The sequence below is a fragment of the Bombus flavifrons genome, chromosome 6 (assembly GCF_040668555.2).
Source record: "Bombus flavifrons isolate JBK064 chromosome 6, iyBomFlav1_principal, whole genome shotgun sequence".
NCBI lineage: Eukaryota > Metazoa > Arthropoda > Insecta > Hymenoptera > Apidae > Bombus > Bombus flavifrons.
The window spans coordinates 9,093,215-9,114,547 of NC_138447.1; the positions used below are offsets into that span (position 1 = coordinate 9,093,215).

The 21,333-nt window shown below is 41.3% G+C and overlaps 1 protein-coding gene across 5 annotated transcripts in view; it reads left to right on the plus strand.

The window, feature by feature from the left end:
• retn (retained) overlaps positions 1 to 21,333 on the plus strand; it is a 136,988-nt gene that overhangs the window by 21,622 nt on the left and 94,033 nt on the right. For 4 of the 5 annotated variants that reach the window (XM_069114837.1, XM_069114838.1, XM_069114841.1 and 1 more), the window contains 2 exons: positions 20,012 to 20,215; positions 20,760 to 21,110. In XM_069114837.1, the coding sequence (XP_068970938.1) occupies positions 20,012 to 20,215; positions 20,760 to 21,110 (555 nt within the window). The remainder of the gene's footprint in view (positions 1 to 20,011; positions 20,216 to 20,759; positions 21,111 to 21,333) is intronic. The other variant, XM_069114840.1, reaches the window with a different exon arrangement.

The window sequence follows — 21,333 nt, forward strand, 5'->3', positions numbered from 1 at the left end:
ATATTTCAAAACCGTCATGAGCAAAAATGTATGTCACGTGTTCACCAGAATATTTCCTACTAATGCAAAGGACATTTCTTAGTTAATATCGTGTACGTCCAATAAATCGTCCATTAAATTACCACGTTTCTCGTAGTCTCTCTAAAGAGAAATCGAATAATTTCAAAACTAATTCTTTCGTTAGATGAAGATCGATCTTGTATCGGTAAGCTTATTAAGATGTGCTTTTTAATGCGTGAAAAGGCAACGGAGAAAGCTATTCAAGAAGTCATTTTACAGTTGGCTTCGTTCTTAGTAGGTCAGTTATAACGCAGAATTTATACCATTACCACGATCGAATTGCCATTGATATTGGAAAAAGGAAGAACAAAAATATATCGATATTCTATTTGACGAGAATGTTGGATAGGATGTATAAAACTTATTTTATTTCATATGATCGTATTAGTAACAAATTGAAGTACTGTCGAACGATAACCTGTTCCATATTTCAAAGAAATATCGCTTAAATCCGAGGTCGCTGGACTCGATTATACTCTTGGAATACTTGCATCGTTAAAGTAGGAACAGCCAGAGCGCATCTGTCTACGTAAATATGGTTACGCGATGCTGTTTGACATAGCAACGTCAACAACACCCTGGAAGCTTTTACAGGCCAATATGTCACCTCCCTCTCGCTTTCTCACGTATCTCGTCGCGCTGAACGAAACAGAGTTTACGGACTCGCAGCGACCGCGCACTTTATTATAAACACACCTTTACGCGGTCGCCACTTCTCTAAGCCGCCTTTAAGCTTCGTAGACTGGTGGGACCACCTCGGTAGCAGTTCCACAACATCGATTCAACGCGTTACAACGCGATTTATGCACGGTGTTGCGTTTCATTCGATTTATTCGTACTAAACCGCCCGCGAAACTACTTCTTAGCAGGATCGTATACTTTCTGCGTGTGGACGCGTCAAACATACAAATTTAATCCTTTGCATTCGATAGAGAATAAAATTCGATACTTGAGACATCGATAAGAGAATCGAATTTACATTAATTCTTAAGATGTAATCGAGAATCGTAATCTTAAATTATAATCGAGAATCGTATAATCTTAAATTATAATTGAGAATCGTAATTTAAAATTATAATCGAGAAAAATGAAGCGAAATGGAGTGTCAGGTCCGGTTCGACGTACGACCACAAAAAGTTAATAGATCGAAGATCTTCTTGCTGCAAATTCAATAACTCGCCGTTCCAGTTCAATGGAATATCGAAGTTCTATAGAAATTCATGCATTGCATGTTCTGTGTGAAGATGTTGAATCGACACAACCTTCCCGCAAAATCGATGTTACCGCGTGCAATAATGTATTGGCAATAATTTCTCGGAGGCATATTTGATATTCAAGCCGCGATGAATATTCTCTCACGGAATAAACGGAAGGTTAAAGAAGCATATAAAGTTATTCCACGAATTTGATCGGGACATTGCGTGACTGCAGATGTTCCTGAAAAGGTTGGTATAGTAGGTAGTATATAATAAGCCGTACACGAGGATCATCTTTGATCTCGTGTTTAGGTTATAGCGTCCTCGATAATTGGATTAATTAGCGCTTTTTGTCGAGGCAATCCCTGTAATCTATCGAAGAGGTTCTTCTCGAAACGACTTGTCTTCGAAAGGATCAAACTGGTATCGAGTATCGATTCACGTGGGAAGTTGCCCTTTTTGCATCGAAACGTACGAACCAAGGATTTCCTCGCGAAAATTATAATATTGTTTAATTATTTATCGACCGATCGACATATATGACAGCACATTACGGCTGTTTCTCATTAACAGATTATCTATTAAGCTTTGCATATGTCTGAATGTTTCAAGGTTTTCCATACTAAACTCTAAAAGACTATATATATTATGATATATATTCTATAGAACATACGAGAGATAAGATTATTATTTCAAAATACTTGTTTTGTAAGAGTAAAATTAAACGTACGTGTAGAAAATAGTAATCTTGGTTGAGAGAAGATGAAACGCAGAAACGATTAGACGGGGAAAATTAGTATGCTAATGGCTTTCTATCTGGATATATTTAATAGACGTCTAAGGAATAGGGAATTTTCCACAGTTGTATAATAAAACTCTATCTATTTTGCATTCCTGAATAGCTATCTTCCGACTATTCTCACGAGAGCACTCTCAGGATTCGAAATTGGTTCATATTCCGGAAGCAGCCGTAGTAAGCATCTTGAGAAGAAACTATAACGCGAGTGCTAGTTGTACAAGGTACTCGTACACCCACCCTCGAGTTCAGCGTTCAATTGCAGAAATAGATCGTAAAATATTTTCCACACCGATAATCGCTATAATCTCTCAAATGAATGAACATCTTTGGTCGATATCCCGAACAGTGGATAATCAGTACGAGAATGCAAGGCGAAATTTCGTCCACTCGAGTAGACGTCTTTCGCCTCCCCCAGAAGCTGGAGAATGATTTTCTTCCAACTTCGTACGCAATCCCATATATGCGAGCGACGATTGTATTATCCCAGTAGTTAATGCTATTTCGCGAGGTGAGTTTGACGAGTTTACGACGCGATTCTACGAGGGTACAAAACGGATGGACGGACGGTTCGCGACCGACCGTCCCGTCGCCCTCTCGCAGCTCCGCCATTCTTGATTTATGCTCGACGTTACCTTTGCCAACGGATTTACATCCTGATATTTATTATTCGCAATATTATCGCGCGCGCCTTTATTGCGTTAGTCGAAAAGCTTCGAACGCCAACTTTGCCGTCCGAGAACAGCTCCTCCCAGCCTTCTTTTTCTCCCCTTTCGTTCAACTGTGTGTCTCGCGTTAGCGATGCCTGCGGCCGTGTCACGTTCGATGCGATCTTTCGAAACGCGTACCACCTTTTATCTTTAGCCTCGTCTTAAATGGCACATCGGTCTCGCAAAAATCACGATCACTCTCTAACCAGCGAGAAACGATAGCTTCCAGTTATACACCCTTGTATTTCGCACGCCATCGTCAAAGACATTAGCCTGACACAACCGATCCTATGGCGCGAACTTCTACCTTTCACTGCGTTCGCGCTTCGTACGTTCAACGGTCTTTTCCTTTTTGGACGCTGGATACTTGACAGATCGAAGATCGCATCGATGTAAGCCAATGGTCTATGAGTTTGAATTTAGTCACGAATTTTAACTTTTCGAAGTATCGTTCCTTTGGTTCGATGATTAATTAAATTAAAAGTTTACTTTTTCCTACGATAGGTTTTCATGACTTAAGGGAGAGGATCAATTTTCTACGACAATAAATGGAAAACGCTATTCCATGGTAATTAGTAGCGGATCGATTTACAATGCGCTTGTCAAAGTTGCGAATTAAGAAGGAAAATAATTTCAAACAACCCTTACGCACAGCTTCATATGCTGTAATTTGGAGACATCCTTTACATCGATATAATAAACGTAGTTAGCCTAGGTGAAGCTCGAGGCGTTTTCACTGAAAATTCTTTGGTATCAGAGCCTGCCTTCCGCGAAGGAAGGCCAGACCCGTGCGAAATAGTTGTTTTGTCGAAGCTCGTGTATCATTAAATTAACGTTAAATGAACGGTTACGCGGAGGCGTAATTTCGACCGGGCTGAAGTTCCGTGTATATCCGAGCAACCGGTAAGCCTGGACCGATTATTCATTCAAGCAGCCAAAAGAGCCACTGTCGGCTCCCGTTCCTTCCAACGGACACGCGATCGCCTATCGTCATCGTCGCGTCGATCCTCCTTTTGCTTCCCAGTGACCTTGCGTCACGCTAACCACCTCGTACCTTGATCTTTCTGCTGTCTTTCGATCCAGTGCAAGTGTCTAGTCACCCTGTTATCGAAGATATAGTATTTTCATTGATCATTTTCACGCAAACCTATCCAATTAATGGGTATTAATTACTTGACACGTACGTAGCTTGTGACATTTTTTTAAATATTGTAGCTTCCCATCTTTATGGATTCAACCTATAGCTATGTCTCATAAAAAATATCATATGCCTATCGAGTATGTAAATAAGAATTTAGGAGAAAAGTCCAAATATTTTATTAATTTTTCCTAGTGAAATTAAATATCTTTTATATAAGATTCGTTCGAATTTTCGGCAATGCGGTTAGAGAAATAATAGTTTTAAACCAAGCATATCAGAAATGAAGATAATTAACCCGATACTAGGCGAAAGGCTTAAGTAATTTCTATAAAACGATTGATTACCTGTTGGTAGATTCGTCCATGGTTCTACATAAAAATTATAGAAATTATAGAAAAGTACAAATTAGAAGACTATGAGAATATCATAACGATGGACCCATTCTATTGCGGAAGCTGTACACTCGTTAAATTTATTACTAGCAGAAGACTTGTGCAACTTCCGTGATCGATCGTGAGATACGCGTTTCAATCGGTCGTAAATAACGCGTGCATTCTGCCTCAAAATGTGTTTTCGTTCCAAATCGTCGATCGCAGCCCAAGGAAATTGAAGGTGGTGAACATCTATTAAAATACATCTGTCGCTGAATCGATCGATAAACGTTAACGACACGGAAACCACTCGTCCTTCCGGAATCGTATTGAAATTGAAAGTTGACCGCACCGGCTAATTTGCAATCTTTTCCACAAAATTACGAACCTCGTCGTGCTCTTTCCTCGATTACAACACGCTATACAAGAGGCAGCTATGTCAAATTGAAGCGAACGTAGAACGATTTCGAAGCACTTGGTAGTAGATAAGCAAATGAGTAGGCACGCGCTTCTGTTCTAACGCTACCACGCTCCAAGGTCAAGGCTGTTTCTTTCCAAGAGCATCTGGTATAATCTCGTGCTGCGGTTCTTCTCGAAAAACTCATAGGATGACTGCGTTGGGTATGTTTGGAGATACAGTCCCGGCGATAAATAAACTCTCGATGCGTTCGTAGTCATCGACTCGAATCGAAGGTGGAGAAAAACGTGGAGAAACAGGAGAACTTAGTGTTATTTCAGCCAGCTAAGCTTCTACAGATTAAAATTCAATCCTGAATTTTGTATAGAATAATCAAGCTTGTCGTATATTAAAAAGACACTATTGGCTTCTGGTATAACGAGAAAAGTATAGAAGGATGTCGTGTTTTATTTCGGCAAGAACAAATTCGAAAAACAGAGAAATGATTTGGATCTTGTATCGAGATTATTTGAGTCAGCAAGTAGGCATTATATAAGAGCTAGTAATAAAATAAACAATAAAATAACTTGTAGAAAATCACATACACGTGCTACTGATTTATGATAATTACAATCACGAATACTAGCATCGGTTGAATAAACTTTTTACCCTTTGGATATAAGTTATACCTATCTTTGTTAGAGAATTATGGCTGTCAATGTACAATGCACAATGTACATGATATATTTCATCGTTTATTACGTCTAACCAACAACGAATCGAATAGCCTATTTTCAAACGTAGGTCTCGTAAAAATTCTTCATAACCGAGTTTAATGATTAACCAAATCCAAATATTACACCGACTCAAATAACTCTACATTATCGTCCAGTTACGAATTGAAAATCTAGTTAAGCGGCCGGCTAGTAATCTCGCGACTGCCTCCGAAAATGTTTTCTGGTGAGTCGAGTGGAAAATGTTGCCTGTCGACGATGTTCTTCTTATCGGAGAATGTGTCTCAGATAACCGGAAAAAATTACAGCGGGAACACTTAAGAACCGGACAGCCGGTCTTACGTATCTCTTTCTTTCCTCGTGGACTTTCGGTTTCTACTCTTGAAAGTGTAATCGAGAGAATTCAACGTGCGTGCTCTTTTTCTTCGTTCAAGGTCTCGTATCAAAGAACACGCGTTAAAGTTGTTGCAGAGATTTAATAAATTGTTTAATAAAATGTTCCCTTGTCAAGCGCTAGGCCCTGATTTCGACGTTGAATCCGAGAGCAAGAGCATGGATATAGGCCTCGTGGGTGTTCGTTAAAAATTCCTCCGATATCCGATGTCGTTGGCATTATTTCAGAACGTTCGTCGTCCTGGTCGTCTTGGGGTCGCCACGGCAATCGATCTTACTTTCCGCCCGACAGCATTTTTATTTTATTTTCGTGCCGATGATAAATGCGCAGATTACGCGCTCGCCCTGGCCACGATGGTGTATCACTATTAAATAGCTCTTCGCCTTGTGTTTTATTTTCTTAGCCGCTATACGGTTGTTACGGGCGAGATGTTACACGCGTATTTACACGCTGTTTTCGGCTAGAAACGAGCTTCGTAAAACAATACGTGGCGGTACGTTGCAAGAACGCACACCTATATTAAATATTTGCCACTATTACGATAGGGAAGATTGTGCGCGGTGAAAATTGGTTGGACCGTATTCGGCGAAGCGTCGAAAACAATGGACAAGTCCAACACGCTGTAGGTGGAGTGTAAGCACGTTGAGTTCCTCGAATAGTTTTCCATAAATTCGTTCTATTCTCGCGGGCGGCGACCGACGAGTCCACAGGCATCTCGGTTATTCTAGGTTATGGTCTAAGACAGACGGTTTCGCGGAAGGAAAATCGGGGATTAGGACGGAGAAGACATGGGGGAAAGAAACGATGAGCGAGAAAGCCGATCATGTGGTCGACAGATGGTGACCTCCCGGTTCGTTGACAATAGATTTTCGGAATTTTCCGTACATTCGAAACGAAGGACAGTTTCTCCGAGTGCTTGTTTTGCCGCGTTAACGAATTCCTCTTTAATTACGCCTAACGTTTTTTTTTCAAAGGAATCCTTTGGTCCTTTATTTTTTATATTTATAAATCACGTTGTTCAGTGAGTCGTATAGTGGTCATAAATACTCAATGTTGCTCAGCAATATCAAATAAAAATTCTGTTAGTAGATAAAAAAATGGTTGCTAATATTAATTTCTTATTCGTATACTCCTTCCTTTTTTTTTATGGTTCCTGATTTAATGTACAAAATGGGCTACTTTACTCGTCTAGAAATAATAAATAATATTTGAAAATGTTCAAATCTGTTTGCCTTCGATCCCATAATCTCCTATCGGAAATATCTTTTTTCTTCGTGCATTCCGAGATAAAACGTAAAATTCACGATGTCTCTGTGAAATATCTCGAGTATGGTTTTCCTGTCGCCATCGTAATCGGCAATTCGTGATATATGCGAACGACGTTGGGTCAGATAAGACAAGGGTGGCCAGAACTGGGTAGAATGTTCGTTTCGTTCTAATGGACATTCCGTGCGTGCCCTTGGGAATCTTATTTTCTATCCCTGCCACTTGTACCAAACCTAAGCGAAGGCACGTTCATCGCTAAAGCAAACAACCCAGCAATCGCGATTTCTCGATAAACTCAGGAAATATCTATGGAAAATATCGGTATTATGGGAAGGGAGAGTCAATTGACTGTGAGTCAGCGGTTGAGCATACTTCCTAAAGAAACTGATGGTCAGAGCGCAATTAGTCCTTCAGGTAGCCAAGGGTCCCGAAAATTCTCCAGAAAGAATCTCAAGGTCTTGCGAGAATGAAAACGTTTCGGGTACGGTTACTGAAAAGTAAAACCGACGCTAAGGTTTACGTAGTTCCTTTTTCGGTACCGTTTCGTCCGTAGAATATACACGTAAAGGATAGCTCCGTACTTGTGTTTAAATCCGTACTGAAATTCAAGGTGGTCAAACTTGTAAGTTTTCTATGTCGTTGGTCGTCTAGCTGGATGAGTTAATGGACCGTAAAATCGCATCGTGGTCTGTCGCTTTTCTTTGCGTTTGTTCAGTGCCACCCCTTAGGCGCACGTGGTCTAGTCGAGTCTGTTCCCGTTCGTGCATTTCAAATCATCGCCAATAATTTCTGAAAGTTCAGTCACATACGAACGATCTTCGGGTTCTTAGGAGATGTTATAAATAAAGCTCGGATAACAAGTAACGGACTCGAGAGGATGATAATATCCAATAAATTAATTGGAAATTCGAATTCGTCACTGTCGAGATGGGATGCGCGTACCAAATAACGTTCGACGTGGAACGATGTTAAATATCCGAGCGACCAGCGTTTCGCGAACGCTATTTATCGAGTCTGGTCGGCGCGGCGGCTCTCTCCGAAAAGATCGAAGACGCGTGGGAGGCTCTCGCGTCGCTCGATCTCTTGTTGTTGTGCACGCACGAGAAATCGGATCGAGAGATGGTGATACAGAAATACCGAATAGTTGTCTAAAAGTGTGTGACGGACGGACAGCTGGCCGTCATTAAAACCCCATTAGCAAGGAGCTCCCCTCTGGACCACGTAACGCAGCCCCCAAGTTCTAACAATATCTTCCACGACGCTCCGCCACCACCCACGCTATTAATATTGCTCTATACCCTCCCCCTTTGGCGGCCAACGCGGCACACCCGCCCCCTCGAACTCTGCCCCGACTCAGCTTTAACCCTCTCTCCTCTACCGCGGAATTCGCATCAACTCTCAGCTCTTGGATTTAGATGACAATTATTACTCCCTAACAGTCTCTACCTTAACCTTCTCCGCGTATGTCATCCTTAATGCTCGGATGTGACTCGCTCTTGCAACAATTTACTCGAGCTATGAGCGAGTTAGAATTATTTTAAGATCGTTTACCTGCCGGTGGCGACTCGCTCGAAATATTTGATTCGTTAAAGGGCAATCGCGATTTCTTGTAAACGTTTCGACGACTAGATTTTAGATGTCGTTTCTTCGTTCTCTCTGTAAATCATCGGCGCATTTACATACGACCGTGATACGAAAATAAATCTTACGCGATATCGTGGGTCAGTCCGGTAGAAATTCCGCGCGAAATAAAGACGCTTCTTATTCGACGACCCTGATCGATCAATCTACTTCTTTCAGCACCTTGGCTGACGAAAAAAAATAAAAGACCAACGTCCGCCGGCTCGACTGTGCGACTCGCTATCCGTCAAAGCGTGGTTCGCCGGAAGCCGGGGATATGTAGGTCAAGTTCGAAATAACTATACGGCACCAGAAGCCTCTTCTCTATGCGCCCCGTTTGTCGTGCTATCCGTGTTTACTTTGACCAAGTACATACGCCGGTATTTCACGCCAATTTTCACGTTTCATGGACCCAAACGCGTATGAATTTTTCCGCGACTCACATGCTGCTTCGTCGAATTCAATCAAATTAACTACAATTTTCCTCCAATAAATGGAGTTTTGGCTGTTTTGGCTCCAATAAATGGAGTAAACGCTGCTGGCCATGTGTATTAAGATTATTCGTTACATTTGCTGAAAAACTCGAGCAAACTTTCCTTTCTTTAATACTTTACATCGGAAGACGTATGAGCGAAGTAACAAATCTTACGTATTACCTATAATCATTTCTATTTCCACTTATACATATTTGTCGTGGAAAATATTTCCATATAAACTCATATAAATCTTTCCCATATAAACAGAAATCTGTTCGGAAAAAATGTTACTTTTTTTTTGTTCATAATGTATAGGGAACGATGGCGAAATAAAGGGGTTGGGGGTTCGAATTTCAGCAAAGCTTGGACCTTACAATTTGTCGAACGGTGGTTCCTCATCCGGCGTCCAGGCGCAAAAAATGGCAAAAGGGTCGAAAAGCAGGAGAAAGAGAGTGGTCGTAGCGCTTTCGAACAATAAGAGGGAGATGGGACGAGTGTCGAGGACGCCCTTTCTCGAGTTTGCTCGCTCCAAGACCGAAATAAACGTTTGCTCTCGACCTCTCCTGCTCGCTCCATCGACGGACTTTTGGTGGCCGTGCGTGGCGAACGGGAGGAGGGCAGAAACAAGAGGGAGAAAGAGAAAGAGATCGGTGCTTGCCTTCGGTCTTTGTAGCGGCAGATCAAACTCGGCGGGTCATTAATTAAATCTGGCGGAGCAGCCATCGTCCGTCCGTCTTTCCGCCGCGTCTCCGATTTACTTTACACGAAATACGCCACGGTTATAAATATGGCTCTCGCGATGGGGACCCTTTTCCCCGAACTTGATCTTGCGGACCGCCCTCGGAGTCAGGGATACGGTATAAGCTCTCCCTGACGTGCCCGCCGATCGGGACAGCTTTTCTCGCAACTCACAAAGTTCCAAACGCGACACCGTCTTTGCCCGAACAATTGGACGGACGCCCCTCTATATCGCGTTGTCCTGTCAGCTCGCTTCTTCTCTTCTGTCTTAGTTTCTTTGCTTCTCGACTTACATGTTGACAACGTGATCTCGTATCTGTGGGGAGATTTGCGCGAAAATTTGGCGGTCGGGGTAGGCGTACATTCTTAGAACTCAAGTCGAATTATTTTTATTTCGAAATATTTTTTGCTGTTCTTTTTTTGTTTCGATATAATTTTGTTGGATATCCTGTGCTCGTATCGAAAGACTCAAAAGTACCACTTCTTTTGGAAACCGATCTTTACTAAGAGCTTACGTGGTAATTCCATTTGTAGATAGATTTGTGCGGAGATCTGCTGATCGAAATACGCATCTATTTTTTCCATGTCGTTCAACTTCTTTCGTTCTTATCTTTTCATCCTTCCTTGTTTGGCGAGTTTTAACGATAACGTTGAATCTCTTGTTTTGCATTCGTTTGAAAGGCTCGTTATCTTTTGAAAACACTTTCTGGCAAGATTTACCTTCTGGTAGTCTAGAGGTCGATTTATATAAAAATTCAACGATTCAGAATGTCCACTTATCATTGTCACACTGGTTAAACTTCCTTTTATCTCTATTCGTTTACTTCACGATTTTATTTATCGCGTTTCGATACGATTACGTTGAATTTCTTGTTCTGAAAGGATCGCTCCTTTTGGAAGCACCCCCTGCCAAGGGCCAGCGAGGTTGCATAAGCGTAGATTGATAAAAATAATTCCTGCCTGCCGTGAGAGGTTCGAGATCTCGAATCTGGCAAACACGTGGAACCAAGATACTCGTAGAAGCCACATAGACTGTACTCGCGGGTACTTAACGAATCTGGTCATTTCGCTCCTTCCTTTCGATCATTCGTGAACGAGTATTGCGCTCGAATTAACGTAACGTTGGTCCCTGTGGAAAGATCGCCAAAAATGCGAACGTTTCAGGTACGAGGATCGCGAGCATGTTACTCGACAAGGTGTCCCGTAGGAAGCTTCACCTAAATAGACAGGTTTGATCGATGCGCCTTCCCGGCGATATTGATAAATAAAGGCGATTACAGCGATGACGATTCCGATGGTCAATGAATTTATATACCTGACAAAAGCCCTGGCTGAGCCGATAAATCAGTCCCCTCTTCCCCTTAAGTCGTTCTCTCCTCCCCGACACGATGGTGACCGCCAGGGGTAATCTCTCAATCTAAATCGATCGATCTGCCAAAACGACTCCGATTCGGAGCTGTTTATCATCGACCACTTATGAATTTGCTTCACGAACGCACGAGTACACGGGTAACTCGTTGCGTACGTACACAACGAGAAGATCTGGTGATGAAGCCGTGATCTCTACGTGGGAGCACCGCAGGGGGTCCGAACGGAACTCGTGTAGATACTTAAACTTTCGTTTTTATTGCGCGTTCGATGAACGCCGGGGCCATTCATTAAATCGTTGCACTCTTCCAACGCTTTGCTCACCTACGCGCGCCATCGTGTGTGGGTAAACGGCGCTTTGCGTAAAAGCTCTTTGAGTTATTGCATCAAACGTTTGCTCGAATCCATCCTCGTTTTATATAGCTCGTGTTTCTACGTTTCTTCCTCCTCTTGCATTTGCACGCTCGTCTTTGCATGCTGAGGAACGATACAAAAGTAATATCAATAAACGTGAGTCAAAGTTTGTACGCTTTTATACGTTCAAGATTTCCGTGATAGCCACGATTCGTGTAATTTCCCTTCTTGCTATCACGCTCATATCGCTAACAGGAAGATTGACTATTTTATGTCGATAATATTGACGAACTGTTTGAAGAAGGATTCTTTTCCTGAGAATAATCAGTGGTGCAGTTTCCTGGTCATCGAATCGAACAACCGCACGAAATTTTACTTTTCTAGCTACGATATCTTCTACGCTTAATATATATACATATAGCAAATTATTTTTGATCGTTTAAATTGTTAATAATCACCTACGTGAATGATGGTATAACAATTATTTCATTTATTTAATTTATCACTAGAAGAATACGGTGGAATATGTCCGTATTTCAAATCGTTTGACCATTACATTTATCGAAATGGCGTGGACATAAAATCTAGTATATACGGGACGTGCTATAAAGAATATGAGCTGTAACGAAGGTGAAAAGAGGCAAATTATTTATACGTATGTATATAAAACCCTAGTAATTAACGTTAAAATTTATTCCAACTGCTACTAAAATTCGCATATATCTCACAATCTTGCTAAAAAAAAAAAAAAAAATCAAAAATATCGGAGTGGTCCTAATTCATCTACCAGAGATTATAGATAGCATTCGTGAACACGTTCCTTCGGCGAAATATAAAATAATCATTGGAAACCCGTTTTCTCGTTTGGACGTTCCCGGTGTTACCGGTTTAGGAAATTAGTTTGATAACATTCCCGATAACGCGTTCCATTTCGCGCGTGTTCCAAGCCGGTCGTACTTGGCAGTTTACGCGTTTCAATTTGCCACAAGCGACGAAGACGCGTTTCCATTTTCCGTGGTAATAAAGATTTCGCAGCGTGTAGAGGGACGCATCTCGCGATGAGGGTTCTTGCGATTACGCCGTTTCCAATTTGCGGCTGCTATTTACGATAAGAAGTTATTTATTTTATCAAATCTGTTTCTTTCCGTTCGAGAGATTTAAAGCCTTATGTTTAAAGCCTTGGACGCGTTAAAGCACAATTGCCAAAGTCGTAAAGCAAACCCGTATACCTACGATGTACAGTGGGAAAGATCGCGCGGTTTGACAGAGAACGAAAAAAGAAAGAAACAGAAAAAATGAAAAAAGGAAACTTGCTTAACGGTGCAACAGAATTTTAGTCGGAGATACGTCTGGTCGTTTGATGTATGACGCGGTACCAAAATCATCGCGAGTTCACGACTCTTTGAATAATCGGCGAATCGCGCGACGCGATGTTCTAGCTGGGCGATACATCTCGCCGCGGTTCGCGCGAGTATAAGGCTAAATTAATCGTCCGTGTAATACGCCTGGAATTGCACTATTTCTTCGTTTCTCGTCCTCCCTTTGTGCACTGGCTTACACCCGACACTTCGTCACGAAGACACCAACGAACGTCTAAACGAGACTTTTCCTCTTCTTCGCTCTTTACCTTCGTTTAGTTCCTTCGCTATGAACTACGATTACAAAATATGTGTGGGAAACATCCGATGTTTTCCATGATAAAATCAAGAAAAACACAAAAATGTTTTATCCATATTTTCGTTCTAAACATATTTTAATAAATAATTCCTACAAATTAAATTTCGAGATCTGGTATTGCGGAACGCTTGGTAATTAATCTTCGTGTCTTCCTTTTTGTCTTCGTGTCTTCATATTTTTATTCTCGAGCGCATTAAATGTTAATCCAAAGCAGTCCTTGACCTTTTGCATTAGTAATTTTTAACGTAAGTGAATGGATATTGAATCTAACAAAAAAATATAGAAATTATTTCTTCTCTTCGTTCGATCTTTCGTCGTTCTGAGCCGACTCTTTCATCCTCGTCGCCTAACAAATCGCATATCAATTCTCCTTTCCTTTATTTGATATTTCGCGTATCAAGAACGATACGCTCACCTCTGCTTTGCGCGATATTTCCTATCAGCTTGCGAAATCGAAGCTCGGTGCATCCACACGACCGATATCCCGTGAATTAATTTATCGCGTCGAGGAGGAAGGTCAAGTTTTCAACGTTTGCCACAATGATGCTAACGATATCAGAGAACATATATATATAATTATATAAATTCGAAACGCAGATGAGGACTATTTATTAATATGAGAATAGCTTCGGGCTCTTGAAACGTAACTATAGTGAGTTATAAGGAGGAAACAAATTGTGTTATATAATAAAGAAAAAAACACATTGATTCATTCTGTTGCTTTAAAACGATACTTGAAACGTATCGTAACAACTAAATGATATATCTAAGGAAGATTGTTCCAAACAAAAAATAACAGGCAGTTTTTCAAAGAGCAATATAAAATTGGTGCGAAACAAAGGAGACGATAAACTCGTATTTCGTTGAAAAAGCAAAGGGTTGTGGATGAGCGGCGCGATTACAAGACAATAATTAGAATATTTAGAGACGCGCCACCCGTAGCGCCTCGAGCGTTTAGGCGATGATTTACTGGCCGCGGTGTTCGCGTACGCGCGTGTCTAGGGATCCACGCGCATGCATGAACGCACGGTCGCGCGGGCTTTGTTACCCAGCTACGGGTACACCCGCGAAGCGTGCAAACTATAAGGTATAAACAATAAAACAATCGTACAGAGAGCGGCGGCGCGGCAATAAATCACGAGAGACTCGGTTATCTGCCATGGCTCGTAAGCGTAAGGGATAACGCGTCACGGCCTGGCCTCCGGTAAATTTAGCTATTGTCGTGCCTAGGATATATTAAATCTCGTTAAAACGTCTTCATGAAGCCGAGGGTTGACTTTCAGGGAACGGAACTTTGCTGCTTATAACCAACTGCATCATGGTCTGCCGTGCTCGGTCACGGTCTCTCGATGATACCCGCCCATTTTGTCTCTTTGACGTTTGCGTTTCTGCCTTTTGAAAAGAATACCGTAGCTTTCTCTTGGTTCAACTTCGTTTTTGAATACACTACATTTCCAACTTCTTTTATAGTATCCGAAATTTTTTGGCAAGTAGGTTCCAACGATACGCTGGTTGCAAGATGTAATTTTACTCGTATCCGTTCAACGGCAACATATTCTTTAATAATGTTAATTAAACCTGACGCACGCGTATCCAACCAAGTAACAATCCATTCCGTCAATCAAGCTCCTGACGATACACGTAAGTCGTAAAATATGTATGTGCAAGTAAATACTGCGGGATATGCACGAACCTCGTGTAACGCATAGCTTTTAAAACAATGATTTCAACACCTTGAAACCAGTATCTCTTAATTCCACTCGTTAAAAGCTATTAATACGTTATGAAAGAAGGCGCAAGTTTCGTGTTTGCGCCGAAAAAGTTGAGCCTTATTTTTCGTTTCTTTTCAGAAGGTATTTATACGTCATTCTTGTAACGTCAGTCAAGCGACAAACGTTCCGGTCGCTGTATCGCATTATTCTTTCGTCGATCACCAAGACAGCACGCGAAGCGGATAACAATGTAGTGAAGATCGAGACGCGTCGAGAACTCGTGACCGCTCTTGACGTTTAAAAATCTCATTTGCGCGTCGTCTTTTTTTGATCAGTCTCGGATCGAAAATAGACGCAAAACCGATAATTGGACGCGTTCGGCCCCTGAACGTCATCTGATTTCGCGCTTCTGCTCGAGTAAAAGAAGACGACGATCCAGGTGATACATGGCGTCGCCCAGAGTAGTACAGGTGTAGCTTTTGTGGATTAATAGAGAGAGCCAGCTCCGCGTGAATAGACCTCTTGTGAGTCGATTAGCTGCCCACGAGCCTGTTCCAGGTCCCAGGACCCACGCGTTTTCGGTAGGCCAACCTAGGAATTATGCAGCAACACAATCATCCACAGGTATTCCCGGTGACAGAAACGTAGGAGTGATTTTTCTTCTATGGATGAGGAACAGGCCGCGCCCACTTGTTTACCAAGGGCAACAGTTTTACCTGAAGCTTTGCCCGACCTGGCTTAAGTCACAGGACCACTCGCCGCGCTCTCTATTGATTTATTCCGTTCATCTTCAGCTAGTATCAGGGACGAAGAAAAGAAACCAGCATGGCACAATATTTGTTCCTCTAAAAGATGGTTTTCAGACGGAACCTTGCGAATTCCTTTTCCGTTCAGGCATAAAGAGAATTTCTAATTCATTGTTCTATGCATTTCTAGCATTCCCTGTGATGACTCCAAAGTTCGTTTCAACATTGGAAAGCGTTATGAAACATGAATGTACATCGTCGTATCTGGTATTCGGAAAGAATTTTAAAACTGGCGATTGGCAACGATACGGTGACGTCGATTATCATGTTAGAATCTTCATTATCGAAACATCGATTAACGGAGTGGAGCGATCAACGAAAAATTTGATAGTGATATTGAAATTGGATAATAGGAATTGGAAAGTGAAAGAAATTACTAAGGATTTATTCGAAAGTTTTATTTTTGCTTAATATTAATATCTAGAAAATAGTGTGAAATAAATGTTCTCTCGTGGAAACAAAGTCATTCGATTATCCAAACAGTTCCATTAAATGTGAACAACGCGTGTTACGATCGTATAGTTGGAATAATCAGGATTTCGTTGTATTACTAAATTTTATAAAAACCTTTTATAGATTAAACAAATGTTTCTGCAACCTGCCACAAACGATTAAGATATTTGAAGCTATCGAATTTGACAAGCATAAAGGAAGACATATTTTGTTAACTCCGGAAAGAGGTATAGCTGGTCGCTAATGAAAGTTACGTTCGAAACCAACATATTTTATATATAGCGTTATATAATCAAATATGCCTGCATTTCGGTCGAGGGTCCCGTAGTAAGAAATTCGAACACCTACGTACGAACAGCGGTTCGTGTTATAGAACAATGGTATATATTCCGAACGCCTCTACCGTGATTATCGTAATGACGCCAGCTCTCCTCGAGCATCCAGCAACCTCTTCAATGATATAGTAATTTGTGGGCCGCCCCGCGACGCGAATACCGATGCGTCCAGCGTCAAATGGCGTCATTCGTTTTCACGACTGCCACTCTTTCTCCACTTGACTTTCTATCACGTACTTTCAATTTTTCATGAAACTACCGACATTCTGCGATACCGTGAAACTTTCACAACGTCTTATCAGAAAGAGAACTGCAGTTGCGACTCGTTCGTTGCACTTGCTAATGATATCGAAATGCGATGAGTCTGGTTCGGCGCAGAGTGAGTTTTTTTTTTTTTCACGTGAGTGAGTTCCACGAGTGTTTCAACGGTCCGTTCCATTATATATATTTTCTAACAGCAAGACCGTAATTTACAGTATATACGATCTCTGCTATACGTCAAACACTAGATAGCAGTTCATCTTTTCATGTACGTGCTATATATGTAATTTTTTGAATTTTAAATTTAATCGATCTGCTCGGTATCAGTGACGTGTAACTCGCATCGCTTTGCGATTTGTAATTTTAGTGTATCTACGCGATTGGCAAGTATCTGCGATGATCTTTGTTCTATCGGTATGTGCGTCTTCTGTAATGTTACGTGCACGAGAATCAAGACAAAATAAAAAAAAGGTCGCGTGAAATGGTAAAAATCGTGGTCGTTTGAACAATATGAGGAGAGTAGATTGGAATCTCCACGATTGTCCCACTGGATAGGAATTCGACGGACGAGGTTGCTTCGTATTTGATTAGGATTCCATCAAGCGAGGACCATCGTTCATCGGTGACCACCTCGAACGGTCAATATTATCACACGTGCTCAAAACGCCGACAGAGGGACCGTTCTTATATCTGGTCGTCTCTCGCTTCGATCACAATTTGGTTTTAGATCGGAACCATCAGTTGGTACATCTTGCGCGGCACCTGCATCCGATAGGTATATATTTATCCAAGTCCGCCCTTTTCAGGTAGACGGTCGCCATTTGAATACACCCGGAGATTCGATGAATCTATTTGCATGCACGCCTCGTAGATAAAGAGGGCACACCTTCATGGGACAGTGAACGCCCCCAGAATTTTGTTTCCCTGGTCCCCTGGAAAAGTACAAGGTCGTTTAAAGGGAAATTTTTACCTCTCGTAGGCAGGTTGGGTCCTTGACGCCCGGAGCGAAATTTTGCTCATTCTTACGAAACGAATTTCTCTTTAATCCTACAAAACCTTTTAAACATTTTCTTCGCTTTAAACTCCAACAAATGTTCTAGAATACTTTCAGTTCCTTTAAATCCTTGAATAGAAAAAAAAGAAGAAATTGATGTGGGTGATTTAATTTGCACAGAGAGGATTAAGAACGAAATAAGCTTATTGTTTAAAATTATTTAAAATTATTTGAATGGACGTCGACGAATGGATGTAAGTACACGTTTAACAGGAAAACCAAGTGAAATGACAATTTTGGTAACGTACTGAACTTTAAAACTGTCACCCTGTAAAAGGTGGAAATATGATTCATCGTGCTTTTTTTTTCTACGAAGTCTTTATATTAGCATATCATAGTTTATGCTTGACATTAGATAATTACCGTAGTAAGCTGATGTCACAACATTCAAAGTTGCAACCGACGAGTGTAATCGTAGCTATTGAACTCTTTCGCTTCTTGCGTTAAACTATTTCTATTCAGTAAAGCCGTATTGCGAACGAAATTTTCATATCAAAGTGATATTTTTAAAGGGTAGCAGTGAAATGTATAACGACCGAATTATCGCGGTTAGTCGTGACTATACAACACGGTGACTGTACACTGTAATCTTTGGACTGCATTTACCCTGCCCGCAGAAAGTGGTAACAACTAATAACGCGTCGCGATACGATCGTGAGAAAGCAATTGTCGGGTTCTGCGATAGCACCGATTCCTCCACGAATGTAATGTCTACCATAAAAGATTCGAGGAGGCGATAGTTGGAAACGAATTAGGCATATTCGTAAAAAAAAAAAAAAAGAAAAAAGAGAAAGGAACAAAGAACAAACGAATTGAGAATAATTCAAAGCGCAATTATTCGTGGTGTCGTGTGTACTTACGTTTGAAAAACGTTGGGCCGATCGTAAGGAGGAACCGATTCCGCGACCAAGACAACGGAACATCCGTTTTTTCCACGCATTTTACGATGCTCATTTCCGTTCTCGGTAATGTCACTTCGCATAGTTTTATCTGGTGACCGGTACAACGCGCACGCTCGTAAAACACTTATGACACCCGTAGCATAATAATGCCGCCCGATAGCAGCTATCTTGCCATATAGAAGGCCCACTCGCCATTTTCCTAATTAATGTTTAATGTTCCCGATATCTTGCCCTCTTTACTCACGATTATACCTGAACCGTTGATATCGCGTATCAACGCTCCCAGGCTTTTCTTTAACCCGTACAATCATGGAATCAGGTTAAAATTTGCGTAACTGTTATTCGACAGATAAACAGAAATTAAAGATATTACCGGTTGTACTTTAATCTTAATGGCTTTTCGGTTTTCCTATGAGTCACGCCGTAATGGTTCGAATGCGCATCATCGAACGAAATATCGAAACTTATTTTGCTATCATTAGCTAAGCTATCGAGTGAAAATGTACAACTTATACCAACATGTTGACACGTGAAAGTTGTATATGAAAAATACAAAGAAGAGAAACGTTTTCTTATCCATATATCCACTTCGCGAAAGTTATCCAAATTCTTAAGAACCGTACCGTTATAGATTTAGGGAAATTTCTACGAGGAATTCGAAATCGATCGTTTCGATCGTCTTCATAATTTTGCTATTAACCCTTCCGCAGTGCGACACGAGAGAAACTCTAGCAAGCTGTTAAATATAGTATCTACCATCGATTTCGTATTTCAAATACTGTCGCGATATGTAATAACTGTTATAAATTGCATATGTTCAATATGATATATCGCACATATCGTAATTATTACCTATTTGCTACAAAGAGTCGCGAATATAGCTATTTTTCATATGTGATACCAGTAATATGGAAGATATCACCTTGAATTTATAAAATTTTTGTGAAATATTTCAAAATAATCTCTCATTGTAACAGTGTTGCTACCTAATTACGCATGTATATACGTATTTATCTATTTCAGCCTGATGGCCTAGAAATTAGACGTGGCTTTACACAGTTTATAAATATAAAAGAAAATTAAATAAGCTTACAGATAACTATAATCTATATAATTATGGTACTGCGTAGTTGCCTCAAGGAGAACAATGTTGACAGGCGTTCTAACCAGAATCGTTAATCTGTTTTCAGTCGCATCAGGAGGAGGATTTGTCGGATCCAGACCTTCAGGACGAAGAGAGCGGCGAAGAATTACTTCAGCAACCACTTCAGGGTAACACGCACTCATCGCCGGATAATGCATCCGCACAGGCTTATACACCTACTCCATTAACACACTTGAACAACCTGATAGGTGCACACCATCCGCACTTTCTGGGGAAGCTGAAACTGGAGGTCAGTGGAAAAAAGACGTTTTAACGCTTGGGTCCGTTCTCCAAGACCCTCGATGAATGTTGTGAATCTCTCGTTAAGTAAGAACGTTGTGTTTCGATGAAGATGGGTTAATTACGAGGTCGTTGAAACGTAGAGTGATCGTTTACGTAATTCGCGGTAGAACTTGATCGAGAAAGAACGTTCGTTGATTCGAAAGGACAGATACGAACGACACACGGGCTTTGAAGAATCTCGAGAAATTGCTGCAACTCTGTGACTATTATCCGTTACGAGCTTGGCGCCATCTTGGCGCTATAGTAACGCGCGTTTCTTTTTCAATATAATAAAACAACGAGACCGTTTTTACGATCTTTACTTTCAACTCGGGATCGTTCAGACTATTTTCCAATGCGAAATTCATCCGTTGTACGCAACTCCTGCTATATGCAATTAGGGCGATATTCGTAGCTTTCCGCGTTTCTTATTTTATTCGGTAAAATTAGGTAAAAGTGGATCGGTATGATTAATTATTAAAGTATCGCATATACGGTAAAATTTTTCACAGGCAGCCGACGTGGAACAATTAGTTCAAAAAGGCGGACTAGAAGCGTTGCAAGCTGCTATGAGTGGAGCCGGCTTCAATCTACCATTTTCGTTCCCACCACCAGCGTTCCTAACACCGCAACACCATCCGCAAAACAGTCATCCACAAGCTAGTAGTGCTATCGTGAGTGGCATTGGAAATCAATTGACATCATCGGCGAGTTCGCATTCCAGCGAATCATCACAGGGTAGCGGTAAAAACGGTGGAGAGCCTCGTGAGACCAACAATCATTCGCAGAGTAACGCAACGGCCACGAATCACCAGCAACAGACCAGCTGGAGCTTCGAAGAGCAGTTCAAACAGGTGCGTCAGGCAAGTACTATGGATAGTTTTATATACGTATAGATTGTTCTTGGCCCTTGTTATCGCGTTCATCGACGAATTTGTCGATATCCGCGTCGATCTCGATTCTACACCTGGAGCGATTGTTAAAAAAGAACGTGTAATTGAAAACAATTGACGTACGAGCTCTGAAAGTTTAAACACGACCGATATCTGGGCTAACGGGATCTAGGGATCTGGGGTTCGTTATCGC